Source organism: Pseudorca crassidens, chromosome 3 (assembly GCF_039906515.1).
Source record: "Pseudorca crassidens isolate mPseCra1 chromosome 3, mPseCra1.hap1, whole genome shotgun sequence".
Lineage (NCBI taxonomy): Eukaryota > Metazoa > Chordata > Mammalia > Artiodactyla > Delphinidae > Pseudorca > Pseudorca crassidens.
The window spans coordinates 159,176,392-159,198,455 of NC_090298.1; the positions used below are offsets into that span (position 1 = coordinate 159,176,392).

The 22,064-nt window shown below is 55.0% G+C and overlaps 1 protein-coding gene across 1 annotated transcript; it reads left to right on the forward strand.

Moving 5' to 3' along the window:
* Window positions 1-2,279: 2,279 nt before the first annotated feature.
* On the forward strand, window positions 2,280-20,999 carry RAB8A (RAB8A, member RAS oncogene family). The gene is made up of 8 exons (XM_067733071.1): window positions 2,280-2,631; window positions 7,291-7,351; window positions 9,237-9,297; window positions 13,574-13,651; window positions 15,130-15,219; window positions 15,798-15,863; window positions 17,383-17,433; window positions 19,651-20,999. The coding sequence occupies exons 1-8, from the start codon at window positions 2,295-2,297 to the stop codon at window positions 19,741-19,743; spliced, it is 837 nt and encodes a 278-aa protein (XP_067589172.1). The 5' UTR covers window positions 2,280-2,294; the 3' UTR covers window positions 19,744-20,999.
* Window positions 21,000-22,064: the final 1,065 nt, after the last annotated feature.

A 22,064-nucleotide genomic window follows, 5' to 3' on the forward strand; every position in this document is an offset into this window, starting at 1 on the left:
ACTGCAGGGTGGAATCTGGATTAGAGAACGATCAGGGAGAGCAGTGGAGAGATGTGATGATCTGACGAGCAAAAGAAATAGAAGAGGGCTTCCCTAGTGGTGCAGTGGTTGAGAGTTCGCCTGCCGATGCAGGGGACACAGGTTCATGCCCCGGTCTGGGAAGATTCCACATGCCGTGGAGCCGCTGGGCCCGTGAGCCATGGCCGCTGAGCCTGCGCTTCCGGAGCCTGTGCTCCGCAACGGGAGAGACCACAACAGTGAGAGGCCCGCGTACCGCAAAAAAAAAAAAAAAGAAGAAGAAGAGCAAGGAACTTCCCTGGTGGTGCAGTGCTTAAGAATCTGCCTGCCAAGGCAGGGGACACGGGTTCGATCCCTGGTCTGGGAAGATCTCACATGCCACAGAGCAACTAAGCCCATGTGCCACAACTACTGAGCTCACGTGCCACAACTACTGAGCCTGCGCTCTAGAGCCTGTGAGCCACAACTACTGAAGCCCGCGTGCCTAGAACCCGTGCTCCACAACAAGAGAAGCCACCGCAGTGAGAAGCCCATGCACCTCAAGGAAGAGTAGCCCCTGCTCGCTGCAACTAGACAAAGCCCGTGCAGCAACAAAGACCCAGTACAGCCGAAAATAAAATTAATTAATTTAAAAAAAAATAGAAAAGCAAGGTTTCAGAGCTATTTAGAACATCCTTAAAAACCAGGCTGTGAGGGATGAAAGAAAATATGGTGGCTTAGGTCTCAGAAAAGTAATTCAAGACAAGCTAGTGTGAGTACAAGATGACAAGTTCAGTTGTGGACATGATGAGTTTGAAGTATCTTTGACAGATCCAAAGGTAAATGCCCAGGAAGTAGTTGGGTCATGGAGGGATGGCTGGGCTATGGGTTCTCTAAGAACTGAGAATCACCAGTATGGAGACAGTAGGAGCCAAGAAGTGAATGAGATCACCCAGGAAGCAAGAACAGACATAGAAAGAGGAACACCAAGCAACCCCCCCCCCACACACACACACAAAACTGCAATGGAATCTGGAGAAGCAGCACCCAGAGAAGGGGAGGTATAGGTAATAAAAGAAACAGGCAAATAAAATGGGAAGTGTACCAAGAAAAGGAGAACTGCCAGAGAAGGTGGTCAAGAGTATCAAATGCCACAGAGGCTGAAGCCAACCAAGTGGTCTATGGCTCTGGTTGAAGCTTTTCCTAACCGGAGCCAAATAAGCAGAAGAATGTGCTGCAGTTGGAGGCAGGGGCCATCTTTTGTAAGATCCTTGGGCAAATCTCCAGGACTGACCCCAGAGGGACACATAGCGGTGACGCCACGCAGGTGGTGTGTGGCCCGTCTCTACGATGCAGGAAACCAACATGATCAAGACCTCAGCCTCTGAAGCTGGTCACTTTGAGTTCAAAAACCAACTTGCCTGGGAAAGTCACTTAACCTATTTGGCCTCGGTTTTCTCACCATAAAACGGGGGGCGGGGGGGGGGGAGGACAACAATACCTACCTCAGTGGGTCGGGGTGGGAATAAACTATTTCATGTATTTTTTATAAGTGCTAACAACACTGGCAGGCACAGAACCAACGCTCGTAAGTATTCCCTATAATTCTCACTGTGCTAACTACCTCGGCAGGTTTTAATTCTCACTGTGCTAACTACCTCGGCAGGTTCCGAGGCCCCCGGGGCGCGCCTGAAAGGGCTGAGGCGGACGAGACTCTGGGGTAAGACCCGAACAACCTCTACATAGGTTCGAGGGCCCTCCAGGGGAGTCCTGCGAGCCTCAGTACATAGCTTGGTGGCTGGAGCCTGGCTATCTCTAGGTAGGTCCCCTGGCCAGCGCCGAGGTCCCGGAGCACGTCTCGAGGGGACCTCGCTTCGACTATGACGGCGCCCCTATTCTCCTTTTCTCTTTGGTTCCCCCTGGCCGGACGCGGAGACCTCTAGACTACCAACACAGCCACGCCGCCTTCCCGCGCTCGTCCCGGTACCAACTGAGGCTGCGCGGGCCTTGAAGGGCGGGAGCCACAGACCACACGCGCGTGCGCCCTCTGCTGGCGCCCAACGGTCTTCCCGGCGCGCTTGCATATGCGCCCCAGACCCCGCCCCCGGGTTGAGGGAGCGCGGAGCCGTTGGCCAAGCTCCCCGCCCTCCCCCTCCCATCGGGGGGCGGGGCCGCCCCAGAGTGGAGGGCAGAAGGAGGGGACACGGGCTGCCACGCCTCTGCCCTGTCCCCATTTGAAGCGCCTCGACTCCTCACCGCTGGCCAATCACAGTCCGCCCTGTCCTGAGCGCCGGCCAATGAGCGGCACGCTCGGGCCGCTTCCGGCTCCGTGCCCAGCTCGCCCCTTCCCCACGTCTTCCCGAGACAGGCGGGGCGCGGGGGCGGGCGCCGGCCGCGGTGACGCGCGTCGGGCCGGGAGCCAATGGGGAGGTGGGATCGGCGCTGATGGACGGGCCCAGGGGCCAGTGGCGAGGCGCTGGCAGCACTTCCCGTCGGGGAGAGAGTGTAATATGGCGAAGACCTACGATTACCTGTTCAAGCTGCTGCTGATCGGGGACTCGGGGGTGGGGAAGACCTGTGTCCTGTTCCGCTTCTCCGAGGACGCCTTCAACTCCACTTTCATCTCCACCATAGGTAGCAGGGCTGGGGAGCGGCCGGGGGCGCGGGAGGCCCGGGCCGGGCGCGCCCCTGAGGGGCTGGGGCTGAGGGAGCGGCCGGGCCGGATGGGGAAAAGAGCAGAGGGTCGAGGGAACTGGAGGGGAAAAGAGCAGTCGCCTGCACCGCCGTTTGGCGGTTCCCGGGCCATGGGCGGGGTGGGCACCAGGTGCCCATTTTGCAGATGGGGAGACTGAGGCACCAACCCTCAGCCTGCTCAAGGAGTGTATGGCTTGGATGAGGTCTTGGCGCCCGTCATTTTGTTCTGTCCTCGCAGCATACCTTGAAGCAGTTCTTTGGGGTCCTCGTCTTACAGAAGTGGAAACTGAGGCACGGAGAGTTGTCCATGGGGAAAGGACAGTGACAAGTGACATCTGATCTTACTGAGCATTTACTGTGTGCCAGGCGCTTTATGTGCATTACCACACTTTCCAGTCCTCTGTGTCAGGTGCTGTTATGAGTTCGTTTCACAGTGGAGGAATTTGAGGCTCAGGGAGGATACTGGACTTGCCAAAGGTCACTCGGTCTACAGGTGGCAAGGATGGTATTTGTACCTGGGTGTGTCTGACCCAAAACTCAAGGCTCAACCATCCCAGAGAGATGCGAGCACAGCTGATCCACTTTGAAGCCAGGACTCCAACGCAGACCTCTCCTGCTCTTTCCTCTGGAATGTTCAGGGGTTGAGCCCCTCTCCCTGACCCTGTTTCCCCCATGAATGAATTTCTTCTGAAAGGAATGGTGAGAGGGAGTCCAGACACTTCTCCTGCGCGGACTTCCATCTCACTTGAGGGTGACAGAAATGGCAAGTGACAGCCGCCTGCCCTGGGACCTGTCATCCGGAGGAGATGCCAGATAAAAGCTTCAGTGAGAAACCAAAATCAGCGGCTGCCACAGACAGCCCTGACTTCCCTATCGCTAGGCCCAGGACACCGGTTGTCACTTCGCAGAACAGCCTTTCCTGCAGGGCCAGCCCGCATTGTGGTTGAGCAGAATTGGCTTGTTGCTTCCCAGTTCTGACATACACAAAAGTGGAGCAGACTTCTTCCCACACCACAAAAACAGCCATTGCCCACATGAAGAGTTTGACTTGGAAGTAACACCCATCAAGCAGAGTGGCCTGTAAGCTACGCAGTCTTGCTCTGGAGTGGGGAAGCAGGAGAATGGTCCCCAAGCCCAGAAGCTGGAAAAAACCTGGGGAAAGGGCTTTGCTTTACCCCTGTGTACCTTATCTTCCTAAACCCCACAATTAGCTGCTGATTCCATCCTTGCCATCCTCCAGGAGCTGCACTTTGCAAGACACTTAGCTGCCAGATGTAAAGAGAATTGGGCTGGAAATCATCATGCCTGGGTTCCAGCTGCTGTTTGCCCTTGAACAAGCACTTCGCCTCTCCGAGCCCTGTTTCTTCAGCTTAGGAGTGGTGTTCTTTGCTTTGGCTATCGCCTGGATTGTGGAGGATCAGAACTATACAATGAATAGGGGGTTGTCACCACTGCCAGAGACCATGGAGAGGAAGCAGAATGTCTCTTGTAGTGACCGCATCCTTCCCCTAGGCACATGTCTTTCTGATTCCTCCCCTTCCCTAACTCCAAGGTCAAACTTTGGGATAGCCCATGCGTCCCCACCAATCAGGAAGTGATATTAACTCCTGGCAGACTGTGGCTCGCTCTCAAACCCAGACCTCAGTTTCCCAGAGTCAGAACGTTCCTAGTGAGATCAATTCAGGGGTTGAGTGGTTTGTCTGTTTTTTAATTCTTGACCAGGAAACCCAGTCTAGTCCTTTAAGGCTCTGAGGAGGCCAGCCTCCACTTGCAGATGAGGACATAACTTGGGCGAGGTCGTCTAAGGAGGTGGGTGTGGCACTCAAACCCAGGTTCCCTCCCTCCCATCCCGGGATTCTCATTACATTTGTAGCCTTCCTGCAGGCCTCTGTCTTCTAGGAAAGTTTAATTCCCCCTGACCTTGAAGTTATGGCCTCATGACTCTTAGGCCTCGTAAAGTTTACACTTCCTAATTAAATTTGGTGTGTTAATAAAACCCAGGAGGAAGATAGAACAGAGTGATGCTTTGGGTTCTGTGGACTGAACAGTGCTTCTTGATTTCATATGTCCTGTGCATCTGTGAGAGGAGCGGGGTATGTTTTAGGAAGAGTTAACACTGGGTGGCTTAGTCCTGAAATACATTCTGATGCATAGAGGTGATTCTGTATGGGCACTGAGTGTATCTCTGTATTTTCTGTATAGATCAGGGATTAAGTGGCTGTTCACTGTCTGCCCAGGTTACATTTTGCCGAAGCCTATTCTCATAGGCTCCGTCAATCAATCATTTGTGGTGTGAACTTGGCCCCGTGGCTCCTGGCATTGGCTCTCCCCAGCCTGGCTCAGCTCCCAGCTCCTCCTCAGGGCCCCATTCATTCATTCCTTCAGAGAAGTGGTTGATGTACGTGAAAGTGCTTACTTGGTAAACTGTGCGGCACCACGTAGATCCCGTTGCACTTTATTTTTTCATCCAGCCATCTTTCCCCAGTGCCTGCTGTGCACCAGGCATCCGCCTCAGTGCAGGGGCTGCAGAGACGACTGGGATGAATCAGAGGGAAGCAGAACTGTAACAAAGCCTGTAGTCAAAGTGTCTGTGCAGGACGAGATGATCGGCTTCTAGTAAATACGTACTCAGGCCCTGCCATGCATTCATGGAGATGCAACCATGAATAAGACGTGTGAGTCCCTGCCCTCCTGGAGCTTATGTTCTAGGAGACAAAACTCAAATACAGGCTTATATTCCCTGTGGTCCCCAGGACAGCTCCTGAGGCGGGCAGGGATGGAATTAGCATCCCCATGCCATGTTCTGAGGGGGTCAGGCCAGGCCTCAGTCTCAAGGCTTCACAGGCGGAGATTTAGAACCAACTCCTGGGGGCAAAGGCTGGATTTGGCTGTTACCCCTCCACGCAGGCCATTCCAGTTGGCAAGTTTTGCTCCCATGTGCATGGAGCAAATACGCAAATCTACGACGTCAGGGATAGTGCGTGAAGAAGATGCAGCAGGTGAGGGGAGAGAGGATGGTTAGGAAGGCTCCCCTGAGGAGGTGACTTGAACAGAGACCTGAGTGAAGGGAGAGGGGAGCCAGATGGCCATGGAATGAAAGAACATTCCAGGAGGGGAAGGAGCAAGCGTAAAAGCCTGAGGCTGGAACACGCTTGGGCATTGTGGCCGGAGAGGAGGGCAAGAGCCAAGGAAGCTGAGGTGACCAGGTTAGGAGCACTCAGGCAACTGTTTCCACTTTATTCTGGGGCCCAAGAGGCGGTGGAAAGGTTTTTAACCGTTTAACGGTTTTATTGTTGGGAATTCCCAGGTGACCTTGTGGTTAGGATTCCTGGCTTTCACTGCTGTGGCCCAGGTTCAATCCCTGGTCGGGGAACTAAGATCCCACGAGCCACGTGGTGCAGCCAAAAAAAAAAATTACGAAAAAAACCTCAAAACAGTTTTATTGACGTATAATTCAACTCACCCATTTAAAGTGTACAAGTCAGTGGCTTCAGGTATATTCACAGAGTTGTGCAACCATCACCACAGTCAGTTCTAGAGCATTTTCATTATGACAAAAAGACACTCCACACCCCTTGGTCAATCTCATTAATCTACTCACATCCACGCCCCAGCAACCACTCACCTCTTTTCTGTCTCTCTGGATTTGCCATTCTGGATATTTCTTATGAACAGAATTACATACTGTGTGACCTTTCACGTCTGGTTTCTCTCACTCAGCATTATGTTTTCAAGATTCATCCACGTTGTAGCATGTGTCAATGCTTCATCCCTTTTTCTGGCTGAGTAATATTCCACTGTAGGGAAAGACCACATTTTGTTTATTCATTCATCTGTTGGTGAACACACTGGAAGATTTGGAGCAGAGCTTAGCTTGGTGACATGGTTGAGTGTGTGTTTTGGAAGCTGGGGAGGGGATTGAGGGGACAACGGTGGGAGCCTGGAGAGCAGCCGAGGAGGCTGAGAGCACCCTGGTCCTGGGGAAAGGGGACTAAAGCCAGAGGGCGGGAAAGAAGGAGGGCAGCGTCAGGAAGGCTTCTTGGGAGGTGACCTTCCAGCAGGTCTTAAAGGAGGAGAAGTTTGCCAGGCTGACAGGCGGGCAGGGTAGGGACCACCCACAGAGAAGGAACAGCACGTGTAAATGCTAGAGGCCCACCTGCATCAGGTACATCTCGGGGCCCAGCGTCCCGTGTGCTTGGAAGGCTGGGTGCAGGTGGCTGGAAGCGTGGGGCTCTGGCCCGAAAAGGGCTGTGGAGCCTGCTTCACGAGGCTGCCTCCCGGGAAAGGGAGGAGAACACGGCTTTGGCACCTGAGCTACCTGGGTTTGCCTGCCAGCTCTGCCCCTCACCAGCTTCACTCTGTGCAGCTCCTTTCTGCCCTCTGAGCCTCAGCCTCCCCTTCTGTGAGAGGAGAAAGTTCGCTGGGTGCCTCCACATCTGTTTGCGGGATTCAGAGATTCCCACGTGCCCGGCAGGTGCTCCAGAAACCATGACAGCTGTTACCTGCACAGGTTGTCAGCATTCGTCCTAGACACAGCTTGGGAAATGGACTGACACTGATGTGCATTTTTTTCTTTTCTTTTCTTTTCTTTTCTTTCAGGAATTGACTTTAAAATTAGGACCATAGAGCTCGATGGCAAGAGAATTAAACTACAGATATGGTAAGATTCGTTTCCTTCATCAGCCCCTCACCCAGCGAGTGCTTTGAGCCCGAAGCCCCTGGTGCCCCGCCCTCCTCCCTATGACCACGGCCTCCATCTCTCTGTGCCCAGCCCGGACACATCGGGCTTTCTTCAGAGGCCCCAGGAACGGTGCTCTGCTTTCTGCTGGGGCTTAGAGTCTGTGTCAACCCCTTCTGAGGACATAGCTACCAGTCCCAGTTCCGATGTGGGCACAGTTTGGGCCTGGGCTTCAGAGCCACCTGCTCCCATTGAACTTGGAGAGAGCCCTCCTGGTGGCGGTGAAGGCTGCCAGGATAGCAAGATACCACAGCCCGGCATTTCCTTCTAAGCCTATCAGCTCGCTGAAGAAGGCCTGACATCGCTTCCTCTTTTGTCTCCTGGGGACGCCCAGGCCTCACTTCCTAATACAGAGACCTGAAATCCCAGAACTGAAAATAAGCTGAGGCCAGGCCCAACAGTGAGACCTGTTTCTGTTCTGCTCACCTGGGGTTGACTTCCCATGCTACGTAAAATCAGGGAATTTGTGAGTCCCCGTCACGGATGGTGACTCTGGTCTGCAGCCCACTGCGCTAGGAAGGCTGGGCTCAGATGGTCAGAGGGTAGGAGAGTCCTACCCTGCAGCCACATCACTTGCAGGGAAGCACGAACCCTGAGCAAAGGAGAGAGAAGTCACATTTGGGAGAGTGACTCAGTCCTTCCGGTCCAGGCACGTGCCTGCAGGTGGGAGGGCTGCCGTGAGATGGACTGTGAAGCCTCCCTCCCAGCAGCTTGTCTCCCCAACTCAAGTCTCAGAGCCTGGACACAGCCCCGCCTGCCCAGCAGGTCCCCTTGACTTCAGTTGTATCCGCCTCTGAACCTGGCTTCAGAACCGAAATCTGGGTGTGGCCTAACCAATACTACTGAGCTCCGCCGGCAGCAGCCAGTCTCTGGCCGCCTCGTAAGTTACAGGGCCGTAGAAATTCCTCTATTTACAACACGTTGGCTCCCCAGCAGTCTCAGTGCCCAAGTCCAAAGTGACACTATACCAGCAAGCAGAAGTTTTTATTTCTTTTCCTCCTGTCCTCGTGCTTCTGCTCTTAGCAGTCGCAGTGGGGTTAATGACTCTCTTAAAATTCTTCTAGAACAGTCATAAAGTAATTGGTCATAACCGCTAACGTCACCTGCTATTGGCAGCAGAAAGTCTACTTAGCCCCAAATGAGGTGTGTCTGTACAGTCCAGACGTGCAGAGCCCTGCAAAGGGGGAGGTGCAGGGTCAGAGGAGGAGCCCTGGGCCCAGAGACAGAAGACGTGGTCTTGCCCTGGCTCTGCCACTGACCAGTTGTCACCTTTAAACCAAACACTGAATACCCTCCATGCCAGGAGCTGGGCTAGGCATGGGTGCGTGTTACCCAGGTATCTCCACCGTACCCACGAGGAAGGACTTTCCCCCGACCTCCACCAGGATGGCGAGTGTGGAAGTGCTTCCTAAGCCCCGCTGAGCTCGACCAGCTCAGCCCACCAGCAAGGGCTGTGTTCCCGTGCCATGTGACCAGCCTCTTCCACATACAAGGCTCCAGGTTTTCACAAATAATAACATCCAACCTTGGCTCTTCTGTGGCCCAGAAACTCTGGGGAAAATCCCCAGGACGACAAGATGTAGCAGAGGAGTCACTGCCACATCCCCAGCCAGGAGACATCAGACACCTGCCCAAGCCACAGTTTCCTTCTCTGTAATAATGGGGGGCTGCCCCACAGCAGGATGATGAATCAGGAGATGACCTGTGAGAAAGCTGGGCGTCCATACTGGGTAAATGCCCCTCATTCTCACTGTGACGATTGTTCTCTTTCTGTGTCACTAATATCCCTTTTTCTCCTCATCGTTAGGGACACAGCTGGTCAGGAACGGTTTCGGACGATCACAACGGCCTACTACAGAGGCGCCATGGTATGGATTGGTTTGGCGTGGGGGGTTGCCTTTTTTTTTTTTTTTAAGTCAAAATGAACATCAATGCCTTGGATACCAAAATCTGGATGTTTCTGAGGAGCCCGTGCTCTGGCTTCTCAGGGGTCCTTGGTCCCAGGTTAGTTTTAGGAAAAGGCTGTGTGCCCCACCTCTGCCCCCTCGTCCTCCATACCTCCCCTTCTGGCTCCAGAAACAATGCAGGGTTCAAGGAAACCTAATTCTCCGGGAATGAAGAAAGACACAGGAAGCCGGTTCTTCCAGGTGAGGTCAGAGAAATCAGAGCCAGCGTGCCCCAACACTTCGGAGCGCTCACGTGGCCCATGTCAGCCTCTGTGGAACTTGCTACTGAAAACTTAAAAGATCATCCAGGAGCTGACTTGCTCAGGGCTGTTGGCTGTTAACATCCATTGCCTGCGCCTGAGGTGGGGTCATGTGATAGGAAGACTCGTTCATCATCCCTCAAAATTTTTTTTAATATAAATTTATTTATTTTATTTATTTATTTTTGGCTATGTTGGGTCTTTGTTGCTGCGCATGGGCTTTCTCTAGTTGTGGTGAGCAGGGGCTACTCTTCGTTGTGGTGTGCAGACTTCTCACTTTGGTGGCTTCTCTTGCTGAGCACAGGCTCTAGGTGCATGGGCTTCAGTAGTTGTGGCTCTTGGGCTCTAGAGCGCAGGCTCAGTAGTTGTGGCACACAGGCTTAGTTGCTCTGCAGCATGTGGGATCTCCCCAGACCAGGGCTTGAACCCGTGTCCCCTGCACTGGCAGGCGGATTCTTATAACCACTGCGCCACCAGGGAAGCCCATCCCTCAATTTTTTTTTTTTTTTGCGGTACGCAGGCCTCTCACTGTTGTGGCTTCTCCCGTTGCGGAGCACAGGCTCCGGACGCACAGGCTCAGCGGCCATGGCTCACGGGCCCAGCCGCTCCACGGCATGTGGGATCTTCCCAGACCGGAGCACGAACCCGTGTCCCCTGCATCAGCAGGCGGACTCTCAACCACTGCGCCACCAGGGAGGCCCATCCCTCAAATATTTTTACCGAGCACCTTCTCCAGGCCAGGCCAGAACTAGATGCAGAGGGCAACCTGGATTGGGCCAGGGTCCTGTCCTCGAGAGCCCTGAGCTGGTCATGCACCTGCGAGGGGTAGACAGAGCAGGGTGCTTAGGGGCCACGGGGAGTGGGAGGCAGATCCTCAGGACCTTGTTCAGCCCCCTGGGTCACCCTCTGAGCTTGGTGTCCTTACTTGGAAAGTGGAACAGAGAACAGGAGTATGCTCCAGGCAGCTGTGAGGATAGATGGCCAGCTCCCCATTTCCAGCTCCCACTGCACTCCATCCTTTCCATGATGCACCCCATCAATCAGCTCTAGACCCGTTTCCTCCACTAGGCCATAAGCTCCAGGAGGGCTGGGCCACCTCTTGGTCCCTGCCACATGCACGGTGCCTGGGACCATGCTGAATATGCGGTAGGAGCTCAGGAAATACTGACGGATAGCAGAAATGAATAGAGGCATTAAGTATTTAGAGCATCCCACACAGCGTCTGAACATAATAGAAACTCAATCATGTGGGTTGCAACCTTAGTGCTCCTCATTAAAATTAATTTACTAATTTTCCCCTCACCTTGCTTTGCTCTGGTGGGGCGGGGGGCCTTGGGGCACTGGGGTCCTGGGGGAGCTTCTGCATACCATTCTGATGTATGGCCTCAGGTAGGCCCCATCCCTCTCTGGGTAGAAATAGCACCCCCTGCCCCATTCACCAAGCCCTTCCCTCCAGCAGGCAGTGGCCCCAGGTCTTGGCCATAAAGCCCTGAGTGTGGGTGCCATATCATCCCCATTTTACAGATGAGGAGGCTGAGGCTTGGCACCATTCCAGGCCCTGCTTAAATTCACGCAGAGGGTAAATGTCTGGGCTGGTAGTGGCTGGCCCTTTCCAGCCCCCACATCTCAGCCAGCCCCTGACGAGGCTGGACTGAGCCATCTGTAAGACCTTGTCCAGCCCCAAGATGATTGTATTCTCCTAGACCTGCGCTAACCTGTACAGAAGCCTCTGGCTGTGTGTGGCTATTTGAATCTAAACCAGTAAAAGTAGGACATCCAGCCCCTCGGTCGCACTGGCTGCATTTCAGGTGCCCCGGAGCCATGTGCAGCCAGTGGAGACCATGTAGGACAGCACAGAGAACATTGGCAATGTTGCAACCCCGTCATCATCTTTGTCCTTGTGGCAGTGGACCCTTGGGTCCCAGATTTGGGGAGCATCGGGTGTCTGGTGTCTTTTTGTGAGCTTGCAAACAGATATGGGGAGCTGTGCCCAGACTGGGGCCAGGAAAATGGTCACTTGGAGCCCCGAGGGGAGCTTCACGGAGAACCTGGAATAGGGTGACACTATGTTTTCCAGGGACTTCTGCTCTTTCCTGATAGAGAGCTCTATTCACTGCCCCCGACACCGCAGAGGTAAAAATCTGGGACCTTGGAATCTTGCATACATGGTGCCAGCCTAGTGGCGGTGGTGGCAGAATCCTGGGCCGTCAAAAGGGCCGGTCCCTGGATAAAGGGGCAAAAAGCCCTCAGAGCCCTGTGGCATTTCTTGCCCCTGACAGTGGGAGGCCAGCTGCTGCGCGGAGGCCCCAGTGATGCTCGACTCACAGAGTCCATCCACCAGTGTCTTTATTCACTCTGGCTTTGGCTGGAGCATGTCACACATCACGGCCACTAAAACTCCTCCAGGTCCTCCCGTCAGCAGTCTCTATTCAGTCTCCCCAAGAGACCACTGAGTGAGGGTTCCCAGATGGCATTTTTGAGGGGTTGTGGCTGTAGCAGGCTCTAAGGCCACTGTGCGTATCCCCAAGGTCACAGCGGGGATTTGGAATTGCAGCGGCTCGCTTGCCCTGTCTGTGTGGTTTTGTCACACACCCTCACCCCTGCGGTTATCTGCCCAGCACACAGGGCCCGGGTTCTTACTCTGCAAATTCAGGCAGCCTCAGAGACGTCTTGGCCAGCACCAGAGCTTGTGGATGGAGGGCTAGGCCCTTGGAGCAGGTAGAGTGAAGGAATGGAGTGAGCCGGGCCTGGGCAGGACAGCTGGGGCCTTGGAACCCCGGGGCTGAGCCGCACCGGGGCTGGCGATAGTATTGCTGCAGGCTGGCTCACCACGCGTGCCCTGCGAGGATGTCCAGGGCAACACGGGGACTGTCGCAGGGTGGCCCTGAGCGTTGCTTGATCCTGATGAGGACCCAGGGAGATTCCTAATGGGAGCCAGTGTCATCAGCTCCTTTAGAGCTGGGCTAGAATCTTAGAGGTCACCTCTTTCTGCACCTCAGTTTCCCCTTTTATCAAGTGGGGATATTTGCTTTTCTCCTCGGCAGTGGCAAGATTGTGGGCTCAAGCAGAGGTGGGTTCACTTTGCAGCTATTTCAGAACCCAGGTACCGTCTCCCAGCTGCTCACGCATTGGTTATGGAATCACAGAGGCCTCAGCACTGCCTGCCCCAGTGCTTGAAGCCAGCCCCGACTCCGGTGGGGTTGTTGGAAGGCACGTGGGCATTAGGGTCTGTCCCCCCGGGCTTAGACCCCAGTTGTGTCCTTTACTCTCTGTCGTGTGACTGGGGACAGGGACCTAGCCCCCCACCCCCCAGCCTCAGGTTCCCCATTCTCACAGTGCAGACAGTGGGACCACCCGACCCAAGCCTGTGAGGCTCAGGGAGACCCAGTTGCAGTACCTGGCTCATGGTAGGCACCAGATGAGGGGTGAAGCTGGGGCGACCAGTGGAGGCGGCCCTGGCTGAGCCCAGGAGATGACTCAGGGCAGGGTGGGGGGCGAGTGAGGGTGTGGAAGAGGCTGAGCATAGCCAAGGGTTGGCAAGAGGGGGAGCCCGGTGGGCATCAGGGCCATGGAATACAGCCTGCAGAGCAGGGGGCCGCAGGATGCGAGGCTGAGAGGTTGGCCACTGGGACCTCGCTGGCTGCCGAGACACACGGGCCGTACTTATCCTGCCAGTAGTGGGGAAACAGCAGGGCTCCTTTGTAAGCACAGGTATGGTAGGGTCTGGTCTGCGGGGTGAAGGGTCACATCAGTGGCCGAGGAGCAGGGGACTGGAGCCTGGGACACCAGAGAGAGGCTAGTGGTGGAGCCCAGCAGAAGGAAGGGCCCCGGGGATGGTGTCCTGTCGGGGTCCCTGCTGCCCACCTTGCTGGGGCCTCCCCCTCAGAGGGCTTGCGGCTTGTCCAGAGCGCGTGACTCTGTCTCCCTCTGCTTATTAGGGCATCATGCTGGTCTATGACATCACCAACGAGAAGTCCTTCGACAACATCCGGAACTGGATTCGGAACATTGAGGAGGTAAGGCTTGGGGACCCCTCCCATGCACAGGAACCTCCCACGCATCCTCTCCTCAGCCCTCACCCTGGAGCTTCCTGGTTTACACATGAGATCACTGAGCCCAGAGGCACCTAGAAGTAACTCGCTGGGAACAGTCAGGGAGACGGGAACCCACGCAGTCAACCCTGGAGAACACGCTGGCCCGGCCTCATCACAGAGCAACCCTGAGAGCCCATTTCCCCAGCCGGGCTGTCGGGTTTGGGCAATATCGAGGTGAAGGAAGAAGGATATCCAGTCACTGTGAGCATTTGGTGCTTTCTAGAGAAGGAAGGTTCTAGAGTCGGCATGACCTTTGTATCTGGTGGGTGTGGTGAGGGCATGTGTCAGGTTGGACTTTGAACTGCAGCGGAGCAGGGTTTGAGCTGGTATGAGCTCTGTGTGCCCATGCTCAGGCCAGCAGCGGCAGCTGCCTGTGGAAGGAGACCTTGAACCCCGAGGGAAGAGAAGGCGGCCAGCGCCGCCTCCCTGTCCCAAAGCCAGTGTCGTCACCTCCCCGCTCTCCACAGAGCTTACCCTCACCCTCAGAGCCTCCCTGGACAAGGTGCTTGTGGCTTGTGATGACTCACCAGGTGGGGTTCATGAAGACACGGCAGAAGGTCACATGCCAGCCGGCACCTATGAGCAGTTGCACTGGGCCACCTCCTGATGACCTCATTATTTCCTGGCAGGAGGCTGCACCTGGCCTGAGGAGGGGGTCCTCACACTGGTCTCTGTGGAACTTTTCTGTTCCGGCCGGTAGGCGAGAGAGCCTTCCAGTTAGTAGAAAGTTAGGGAGCAGAGAGGAGCGCGTTTCCCTGAGACCAGATCTGAGCTACAGCAAGAAGGGCCTTTCTGATGGTCCAGTCCTTCAGGAAGCGAGGCCCACTGGGTTGGAATGTGGGGGCAGGTTGGAGGAAGGGACCGTTTCCAGGCGTGAAGGCAGAGTTAAGGGAACGCCAGGGCACAAAGGGCTGGTGGCGGCCGAGGTCTGCACCCACCCCCGGCACAGCCTGTTTCTGGAGCCCAGAACAGGGGCGCTGGAGCAGGGCAGAAGGTCCCAGGACAGCAGCTGGGGTCGCCAGCAGAGGAGCCGGGGAAGGAGGGAGGCGAGCAGAGGTCAATACCCCAGCCCCACTTGCCTCCCATAGGCCAGACCTGGCCGGGAGTCCGAGGACAGCCGTGGTAGCCTAGTTGGCGTGGCCCGTAGAGAAGCTGTCCTTGGCAGCCAGAAGGCGTGCGCTTGGTCAGGGTGGCAGCCAGAACCCTGAACTCTGTCCTGGCACTGGCTCAGGGACATAGGACAGGCCTCTCAGCCTCTCTGAGCTTCAGTTTGTCATCTGTGCAGGGTGTGCCTAGCAGTCCTGACACCATCACTCTGATCTTGGGGGGTGGGCTACCAGTTGGTTGGTAGTCCGGTCTGACCTTACCTCTCACCTCCACCATCTGCCCCTCCCCTCCAGCACGCCTCTGCAGACGTCGAAAAGATGATACTTGGGAACAAGTGCGACGTGAACGACAAGAGACAAGTTTCCAAGGAACGGGGAGAAAAGGTAGGCATGGTGGCCGGCTTGGGCCTGGCACTGCCAGACACCTCGGGACAGAGGGACCTCAGCGTCTGGGGTTCCCTGCATGGAGGCCAGCCCTGCCCTGCCCCAGAGGACCTCCCGATTGCTCACTGATGGTGAGGCTGGGCTTTTGGGGAGACTCCCTTAACAATCTTTTTGAGCATAAGATGACCCATCTTCTGGGATGCAGGGCTTGGCTGGGCACGCAGATGAGTCAGTTGTCCAAGTGGGGCACATGCCATGGGAAGGGAAGGTGGAAAGCACACGCCCAGCCGGGCTTCAGGCTAAAGACCGAAAGCAGCGAGGGCTTCTGGGTGTGCTCTGCTTGCTTCCGCACAGCGTCTCGTGGGGCCCGTCGAGGCCACAGCGGGCGGAGAACAGAGCCATGGTTTGAGCCAGGCCCCCTCTACCCTCCTGCCACGGACGTTCACCACCTGCTCTCCACTGGTGGCTTGAGGGAGCAGACCCCACTCTGTCTGTCTGTCTCGGCCCCCCTCAGGGCACTGTGCAGAGGTCTGGGTACCTGGTCGCTGATGTTGCATGTTTATCTCCCTCCCTCGCAGCTGGCCCTGGACTATGGAATCAAGTTTATGGAGACCAGCGCGAAGGCCAACATCAACGTGGAGAACGTGAGTCCCGGGCCCACAGCGCCGGCCCATTAGGGCTAAGGATCGGGCCTCACCCTCCAGGGAGGCTCTGTCGCAGGGACTGGTCACAGCTTCGGCTGCCTCTTGGACAGACGGCTGAGAGGCACTTCTTGGGCAGTACTGTGTGCCAGGCCTCTTGCAAGGCCCAGGGGGCCTGGGGGAACCGTCCCCATGTTCTGACATCAGCAGGTGCCAGCCCCAGCTGGGCACCTAGGACATGATCTCACTGGCTCTCACACAGCCCTGGGGAGCAGGCGCAGTTTTGCAGGTGGGGAAACCGAGGCTCAGAGAGTCTCTGCGCTGGCTGGCGCCCAGGCCTGCCTCCGGGTTTGTGCTTTCGTTCACACCACCCGCACAAACAGGGTCACAAGCCCATACAGAGTAGGGCACCCTGACTGAGCCTTGGCCCAGGCCTCCTTCTACTGTCCACCAGCAGTGCCAGCCCTGCAGCTCACCTGCCTTCTCCTCCTTACCGCCACTCCCGTGATCTTTCCAAAATGGATCTTCCACGCCACTCCCAGCCTCAGCCCCTGCGCGAGGCACAGAAGGCCCTCCCTAGCTGGCCCCAGCCAGTGTGTGCCGCCCACAGCTCAGGCCTCGCCCACCACTCTCCGTCCCTGGCCGCCTGTGCCTCACCTTCCTCCAGGCCTTTGCTACAGTCCCTACGCCCCCACCTTCCCATCAGGGACCAGCCCATGTGGCCCCTTCCCAAGGAGGCCTCTGCCGTTCCCCAGGCCCGAGGCCCACTTTAGGCATCCGCAGCACCCCGAGATACCCTCCGCGACAGAACTTTCCACGTCACATGGGTGTTTGCTAAGACTCTGCTTCTCGCCGAACCAGGAGCCCCTCGACTGCAAGTGCTGAGGCCAGCTCATCTCTGTATGAGGCCCGGAGTAGGGTTGGTGCCAGAGTGGGGTTTATAAGTGTTGTCCAGGTCGGGGAAGGGAAGAAACGGTCAGGAGCCTGTGACAGAGGCAGCAGCCTGGGGTCAGGCCTTCGCCAACCCTTGAAAGATGAACCTTTCACCCTACCCACCAGGCCTTCTTACTGGGCGAGGACCCAGAATGAAGCTCGTTTGGCCAAGGAGCCACTTGTCTTTCTGCCCTGCCCCTGACTGTTAGAAGCGAGGCAAAATGGGCAGATAGAGCACAGGGGTCAGGGACGGAGAGCTCGATCAGTCAGCCAGCCACTGAGTGCCTTGAGACAAGTCACTGGGGCACGCCCCCTCCAAGCCTCAGCTTCCTCTCTGACCAGCCAAGGGCGATCCCACCTTCCAGAGTCATTGGTTTAGGGGAAGTGGTCCAGGTGGGTGGGGGTATCCCTGTAGGGGCAGGAGGTGGGGCTGAACAGGTGAGACCCATGCCCAGGTCTCTGTCCTAACACTGTTCCCCACCCTGGCCCTGCTGTTGAGCCACACCCTCTGTGTGGCAGCGTCTAGGAACCAGCGGGCCCCCCGCCTGCTTCCCACTCCTGGGCTACTAACTACGTGCTTATTCCACAGGCATTTTTCACTCTCGCCAGAGACATCAAAGCAAAAATGGATAAAAAATTGGTGAGTGTGTGTCCTCCCCGGATCCCCACATGCATCCCTGTGGAGCTGGCTGGCATCGCTCTCAGTGGTGTGATGCATCCCCGGGCAGATCCTGCTTCTTAGGGCCCAGGTGCACCTAGTAGGGCATCTCTAGGAAGGGGGGTAGAGTTATCGGGTGTGGTGGGGACATCCACCCTGAACATGCCTCTCAACTTGATCTTTCCTCCGTGGCCCAGAGCTGCTCAGTACCAGGCGCTGCTCACTAAGCACACAAGCTAGCTGGGGACACCGGACCCTTTCCGTCCCTCTTGGGAGCCAAGCATGCACGAAGGTAGAGGGCCTCCTGCAGAAAAGCCCCCCAGGCAGGCCCAGAACCACGGTCCACCCCGTAACAAGGCCCCCAAGCCAGGCTCGTGTCTGACAGCTGCCAGCTTTCCATCCTGATGAGTCCAGCAGGTCGATAGCCTTTTTCTTCCTTCCAGCCCCAGATTCTGCAGGTTGTGACAACCTTCAGTGGGTGCCGGGGCCCTGAGGCCTCCAGGAGGTCCTGCCTGAATCCCTCCGCATCCACCCTTTCATTCATTTCTAGCTTTTCTGTTTACCACATGAGCAGTTTCACAGTCCCCAGCATTCAGCATAACTAGTGCTTTCTTGGTAGGGTCTGAACACTGAACTATATTTTGGGCACGTTAGCGGCTAAATGCTGTCATGAGTCTTACTCCAAAGCCTCTGTTCCAGTGACCACTCTTCCTGCCAAGTGATGCTCCCTGTTGTCTGATACGAGAGCATAAAGCACTCTATTTGTGACCTGTTCTATGTCTGTGCATATAGGACTGCTCACACTATACAAAACGCCATTCAAGTAGTTCACAGCTGACTTAAAATGAGTGTCATTTTCATAATTCTAAGATGCTGTGAATTGAATTGCAAGGCACACGATCAATTTAGTAGCAGCTGTTTAGCCAAAACAGAAAAGAGTCTGTGTAAAACCACTGTACTTTTAGAAAGATTTTCTTACAATTGTAATTTTCTTAGAATTCTTTCCTCTTCAATAGAACAGTAAAATTTTGATTTTTAACGATCCTACTGACTCACTCATGCCCACCGGGAGTTACACGGAGCCTCACGGCAGCACTTTGCCTGTGCTATTGATACCGGCCTGTTGACGGCCTCCAGAATGTGCCATATCCGTCCAAGGCATAGACTGTGAAGTGCTGATGTTCACCGTAATCCTTGCAGTGTCTCTTTTTTTCTTAACTAAGTTGCAAATCACCAACAGTTAAATTCTATTCATTTCCTACCACCTTTGTTTATGTTCAGAGTTGCAACCCCATACCACTTCTATCAGTCTTTTTTTTTTTTTAATGTAATTGACATAGGACATTGTGTAAATTTGGCACCGTGTAGGCATTCAGCAGTTACTGTTGAATAAATTCAGGTTTTATCTGAGAGCTGAAAGATGAGAAGGAATTAGTCAAAGAAACAGGGCTGAACCTTTCCAAACATGGTGATGTGAGAGAAAATAGGATTTCAGTTCCCAGGGTAAGCAGGGATCAGAACAGAGGCTTCAGATGCCGGGCGACAGCACTGATGGATTTTCAACAGGGCTTGAGTTTAGGGCTTACCTCACCTGCAGCAGGGTGGAGGGTGAACTGTGGGGGAAGGTGGGGAGCCAGAGCCTTGGCACAGGGGCAGGGAGACCAGCCGGGTGAGTGAGTGGCACTGGGACCTTGAACCCAGCCACTCCAAATCCCAAGAGAGAGTACCTTTCTGCTGCCCTCAGCTGCCTCACTGATAGGTGCTCAGCACAGATGGGTAGATGGATGGGAAGGAGGGAGGGGTGGGTGAATGGAAAGAAGGAAATAGGGAAAGAAGAGAGTGAGATGGGTAAATAAGTGGTTGGAAAGATGTTGAGAGGGTGAATGGAAAGGGGTGGTTAGGTACGTGAATGAGTGATTAAAGGTATGAATTGTTGGAAGGAGTGATGGGTAATAGATAAAAAGCAGATCTATGGGTTTGTGAAAGATGAATTGTTAGTTGGAGGGGACAGTTGGATGAATGGGTGGATGGTTGGTTGGAAGGGGATGGATGGGTGATGGATGGTTGGTTGGAAGGTGACAGATGGATACATAGGCTGGCGGTTGGTTGGTTAGTTCATCAGTTGACTGGCTGGTTGGTTAAGAGACATAGAGCTCACGTTGCTCAGCCGTAACCTCAGAAAACCTCTTGTGATTTCAGGAAGGCAACAGCCCCCAGGGGAGCAACCAGGGAGTCAAAATCACACCGGACCAGCAGAAGAGGAGCAGCTTTTTCCGATGTGTTCTTCTGTGAGGAACGCCGCCTTACCCTGAGCCTCGCTCAGCCGAGCTGACTGTGCCTGTCCTGAGTGAGCCCCTCACTCAGCCGGGGCCCTCCCCCCCACCACTCCCCGCCACGCCGCGGCCCCCGGGCCCGTGGCCACCAGAACACAATCGAGAAATTGTTTATTTTGGTAACTGATCTTTTTCAACTCTGGAGATGGAAGAAGTTAAGAATCTGCTACCTTTCCTGCGACATCCACTGAATGGGTCCACGCACCGTGTAAAGCTAGAGAGAGAGGTGGAGCCGCGGCACGGCCGTCAGTAGCAGCCCACACGGCAGGCCTCCATCTCTGGGCCTCGACATAGCTAGAGCCCCGCCGGAAAGCCCGTGCATGTCCCCCGCGGCAGAAGCGAGGCCCCCAAAGGCCAGTGATAGCTCCAGGGGAGCCCGTCTCTGCACCCTGAGCGAGGCAACTCACATCAGGCCCGGGAAGCGTCTGCCCAACAAATCCAACACCCGCTTTCACCTCTTCTCTCAGTTTTTGGACAAGTGACAGAAACCGTTATCTACTCCCCGCCCCCCCCCCGGCTCCACCCCCTCACCCCCATGTTAACTGTCAAACCAAAGGGAAGCACAAATTAAGGAAATCCTGAAGAAAGAAGCATAGAGTGGCCTTTCCTGTTTACAGCCAGGTTTGGTCCCGTGGTCCAGCCAGGCCTTGGGCATGGCCAGTAGGTCCCTCCACAGTCCCCACCTGAGCACTGAGGGGTCTCCGTGCATGCCACGGTGACCCCAAAATGCAGTCACACATGGCCCACCCTCGATCGGGGCACCTACTCTTCGTCCTCCCGCTGTCTCCAAATCGGACGTTCTTTTCTAGAGATTTTTATTTTTCCAGATCTGTAGTATCAGGAGGTGATTCTCTCCTTGATTTCCAACAGCAGACCCAGGTGATCGGGAACACACGCACCCCCCCCCCCCAACCTCTTGGACGTGGCTGAGCATGGGGTGGCCTGCGGGGCCCGACTGCAGAGCAGTCTGGGTGGGTTTTTAACTGCCATTGCTCAGTTCTGTTTTGACATCTCTACCTTCCCGTAGAGACTGCGGTCGGGACCAGGTAACCAGGTCAGGGGGGTGTCACCAGGGAGCCTTTCTTTTTCTTTGTTTTTGAATTAAAACCAACATACCAGCAATTGTCTGCTCTCCCCTTTGTATCTCTTAACATGCTCTGTTTACATCGATAAATGCACTTAAGGAAAACAAATTAAAGCTCATTTTAAAGTTAACGGATTTTTATGTCCACATTCTCTGTAGGTACACAGATGTGGCCAGATGTTGGGTTCACAGGATGCCCGCTATTTAAAACACAGCCCAGGTCAGCAGGGGCCTCAGGTCTGGACAAGATCAAAGTAGAGGTGGCAGGTTACCCCAAGCTGGAGGAGAAGGTCACCCCAAGCTCTGAGGAGGTGACACATTATCAAAAGACTGACGGGAGAATAAGCTTCCCAACCTGCCCCCTTCCCCAAACACGCAGCACAGAAAAACAAGGAGGTGTCCCTCCCTGCAGCACCACTTCATACACCACACCCCCTGCTTAACCCGCTCGGTCCACATCAGTCCCCGTCATGCCACCAAGTTTCTCTCGTCTTGGTCCCTACTGCACCCATTTTGCCAAGTTGACTGATCCACTCTGAGCCCCCCCTCACCTCTCAGGAAGTCTCCGCCCCATGATCCTGCTTCAGACCCACGGCACAACCAGGGGCTGAGCCTCACTTGGGCATGATCATGGTTCCCACCTCATAGGATGGCTATGAAGATCCCGTGAGGGCGCATCCCAAGCTAACTGCTATCACACTGTGTCATCATATTCATATCCATCATCATTAGCATCATTATTTGTCTTGTGCCCCAAGAGAAAAGCTCACCTCTCCTTTTACACCGTGTCTCTAATGGGGAACAAGTCATCCAAGTAGCTTACAGCTTTGAGCTGTAAGTATTTGCCCCATAATGCCCCAACATTCCACCAGTGGCCCCCCCAACCAGGTCAGGTGGCATCCTTGAACTCCTCAGTCCGACCTTGTACCAGCCTCTTGCTCAGAGAGTCATTACTATTCCTTGTGTCTAAAGACTGATGGGGTGGCAGGTGGGGAAGCAGCTCCTCAGCTACCATCCTCTTGTACCGAGACAGATGACACATTGGCTCTTTTTCTAATAACAGCTTTTCTGAGATGTAATTCACACACCGTACAGTTCACCCACGGAAGTGTGCAATTCAGTAGTCTTTACTGTATTCACAGCATTGTGCAACCATCACCAGAGTCAGTTTTAAAACGTTTTTATCACTCAGTACC

Excerpts from the sequence above, each read along its gene's own strand:
- RAB8A (XM_067733071.1), top strand. The coding sequence starts at position 2,295 with ATGAGCGGCACGCTCGGGCCGCTTCCGGCTCCGTGCCCAGCTCGCCCC. Across the intron at positions 9,298-13,573 it reads CCTACTACAGAGGCGCCATG|GGCATCATGCTGGTCTATGA; the intron begins GTATGGATTGGT and ends TCTGCTTATTAG. Across the intron at positions 15,864-17,382 it reads CCAACATCAACGTGGAGAAC|GCATTTTTCACTCTCGCCAG; the intron begins GTGAGTCCCGGG and ends CTTATTCCACAG.